The sequence below is a fragment of the Trypanosoma theileri genome (genome assembly GCF_002087225.1).
Source record: "Trypanosoma theileri isolate Edinburgh chromosome Unknown TM35_Tth_8_V1, whole genome shotgun sequence".
Classification (NCBI taxonomy): domain Eukaryota; phylum Euglenozoa; class Kinetoplastea; order Trypanosomatida; family Trypanosomatidae; genus Trypanosoma; species Trypanosoma theileri.
Genome location: NW_021639850.1, coordinates 360,501 through 362,612, shown reverse-complemented (window position 1 = coordinate 362,612; position 2,112 = coordinate 360,501). Strand labels below are relative to the sequence as shown.

The following is a 2,112-nucleotide window of genomic DNA, read 5'->3' as shown; positions in this document are numbered from 1 at the left end:
GCTAAGAGCTTTATCTGATTTGAGGGTGGCTGAGGAATCAGCTAGACTTGAAGTGGAGGATGCTGAGGAAATATCAAGATGTGATCTTGAAGAGGCAGCATGGCATGACGTTGAGAAAATAGACTTTAGTGAATCTATGATGTCTTCCGTTTTAATGAGTGATGGATCAACTATATCTGAGCATGTGGTTGTTAATGGCGAAGAGGTCAACAAGATCCTTCGAAAAGTTGATGATGTAGTGGAGTTGGAGCGCATTAAACGAGCTGATATAGTTGCGGGAGAAAGTCAATCAATGCTTCGTCTAGAAGCACGAAAACAAGTTGATAGGCGTTTTTCCGTTTCAAGGCGTTTTTGTCGCAAAATAATGCAGTTTGAATCTGAGGAAGAAATTACACGTGAAATTCTGTTTGAAGAAGAAGTGGCTGAGCGTGATTCCATGTGCGCTGAGTTTGCGGAGCAGTTTATGCTTTCAAAATCAATGGGTCAGTCCACGACAGAGGCGGAAGAAGAAATGTTGTCAGCTTCTCGTGTGTATAACAATGAGTACAAATGGCGAATGCTTAAAATGGCTAAACCGCCTCCCAATATAGCAACACCTATCCCTTTTATCGGTTTTTCTTTAGCAGAATTTGTAGGTGAATCATTCTTAAAGGTAAGTGGTCTTTATGAGAGTGGTCCTGCATTCCAGGCGGGAATACGCATTGGGGATATTCTTTTGGAAATTGAAGGGAAACGTGTCACATCCATTTATGAAGTTAGACGTGCTGTTTCAAAATATTGTCGTGTCGCTGAGTTAACAAATATGAAACTGCAACGACCTGATGGAACAGTGTACAAGATATCTCTTTGGGTCATGACGGCAGAATTACGTTTTAAAGATGAACCCTATTTCTTTGATATTGAGTCCCACACACGCTACCAACGACAGTGGCGAACTGATCAAATTGTGAAAACCCCTGAGAAATCTTGAGGATATATATTTATTTTTTTGTTTTGGATCCTTATCGTTTTGATAAATTTCTCTGTTTTGCAGTAATATTTCTCTTCATTCGTATCTATTCGTATTCTTATTCGTTTTCGTTTCTTTATTTTGTACGTTTTTTTTGAGCCTCGGCATATCATATATATTTTTAATAATATGTGAATTTTATTTTACTTTTATTGATACTCTTTCTTAAAGTACCTCAATTACTTTATTTATTTTATTATTATTTTGTTTCTAAGGCACAAAAAGGGTCTCCATTGCCTCAAGCACGCAAGTGTGAGGAGTGATATAGGGAACAGAAAAAGAAAGAGAGAGAGAGAGAGAGAGAAAGAGAGAAAGAGGTGCGAGTTTATTAGTTGCCCCATCTGCAGGATATGCCCTCTACAGTGGCGATTCGAAGCATTAAATGGAGTTTTTTGTTGTGTATTTTATGGATTCTTCTTCGTATTTGGAGGCGCGTGGCACAACGTCGCATTGAAAATGTTCTACCATTGTATTCGTCAATCATTGTAAAACGGAAAGTGAACGGAAAAATCACTGACCGACCTATTACAGGTGTAAGTAATGGGACCGCTCACAATATTTCAGCTGTTGGGAAGAGCTGTGAGCAGAAACAACAAAAAGGACAAAAGAACACAAAAAATTTTCTAGGAAAAAAGAATATAAATAAAACGGGAGAGAGAGTTGTGAAAGAGATTATAGTTAATGACGGATTGGAACTTGCATCCGCTACACCTTTTCTTGGCTTTTCACTCGTGGATAACATAAGGAAGGGAACTCTACTTGTCGACGGTCTCTTCCAGTATGGTCCTGCCTACAACGTTGGCGTCCGTATTGATGATGAGTTAGTAGAAGTAAATGGCATAGTGGTGAAGGGAATAGAACATGCACGAGAACTCGTTCGTACGTACTGTGTTCCAGGGACCACCATACCGTTCGTGTTTAGACGTTCTGGTGGTGAGCCATTTGCGGTTAAATTAGGAGTTATGACGGCAGAAAGACGATTTTCTGGGACTGAGTTTTACTACGATCCTACACGACACGATATTCTGGAGAGTAAACGTGAGAAGAATGAGTGTTGGTCATGGCGCAATCTGCGTTAATGTGTTCATATTCCTTTTTTTTTT

General features: G+C 39.4%; 2 protein-coding genes across 2 annotated transcripts; both read left to right on the top strand.

Annotated features, from left to right (window-relative positions):
- Position 1: 1 nt before the first annotated feature.
- Positions 2-970, top strand: TM35_000082470 (kinetoplast DNA-associated protein; the record flags this gene model as incomplete). The annotated part of the gene is made up of 1 exon (XM_029024112.1): positions 2-970. A coding segment is annotated over one exon (969 nt), but the record flags the coding sequence as incomplete, so codon positions are not given.
- A 389-nt stretch (positions 971-1,359) lies between these two features.
- Positions 1,360-2,088, top strand: TM35_000082460 (kinetoplast DNA-associated protein; the record flags this gene model as incomplete). The annotated part of the gene is made up of 1 exon (XM_029024111.1): positions 1,360-2,088. One exon carries the CDS (start codon positions 1,360-1,362, stop codon positions 2,086-2,088), a length of 729 nt encoding a protein of 242 aa, XP_028884514.1.
- Between the last annotated feature and the right edge of the window lie 24 nt (positions 2,089-2,112).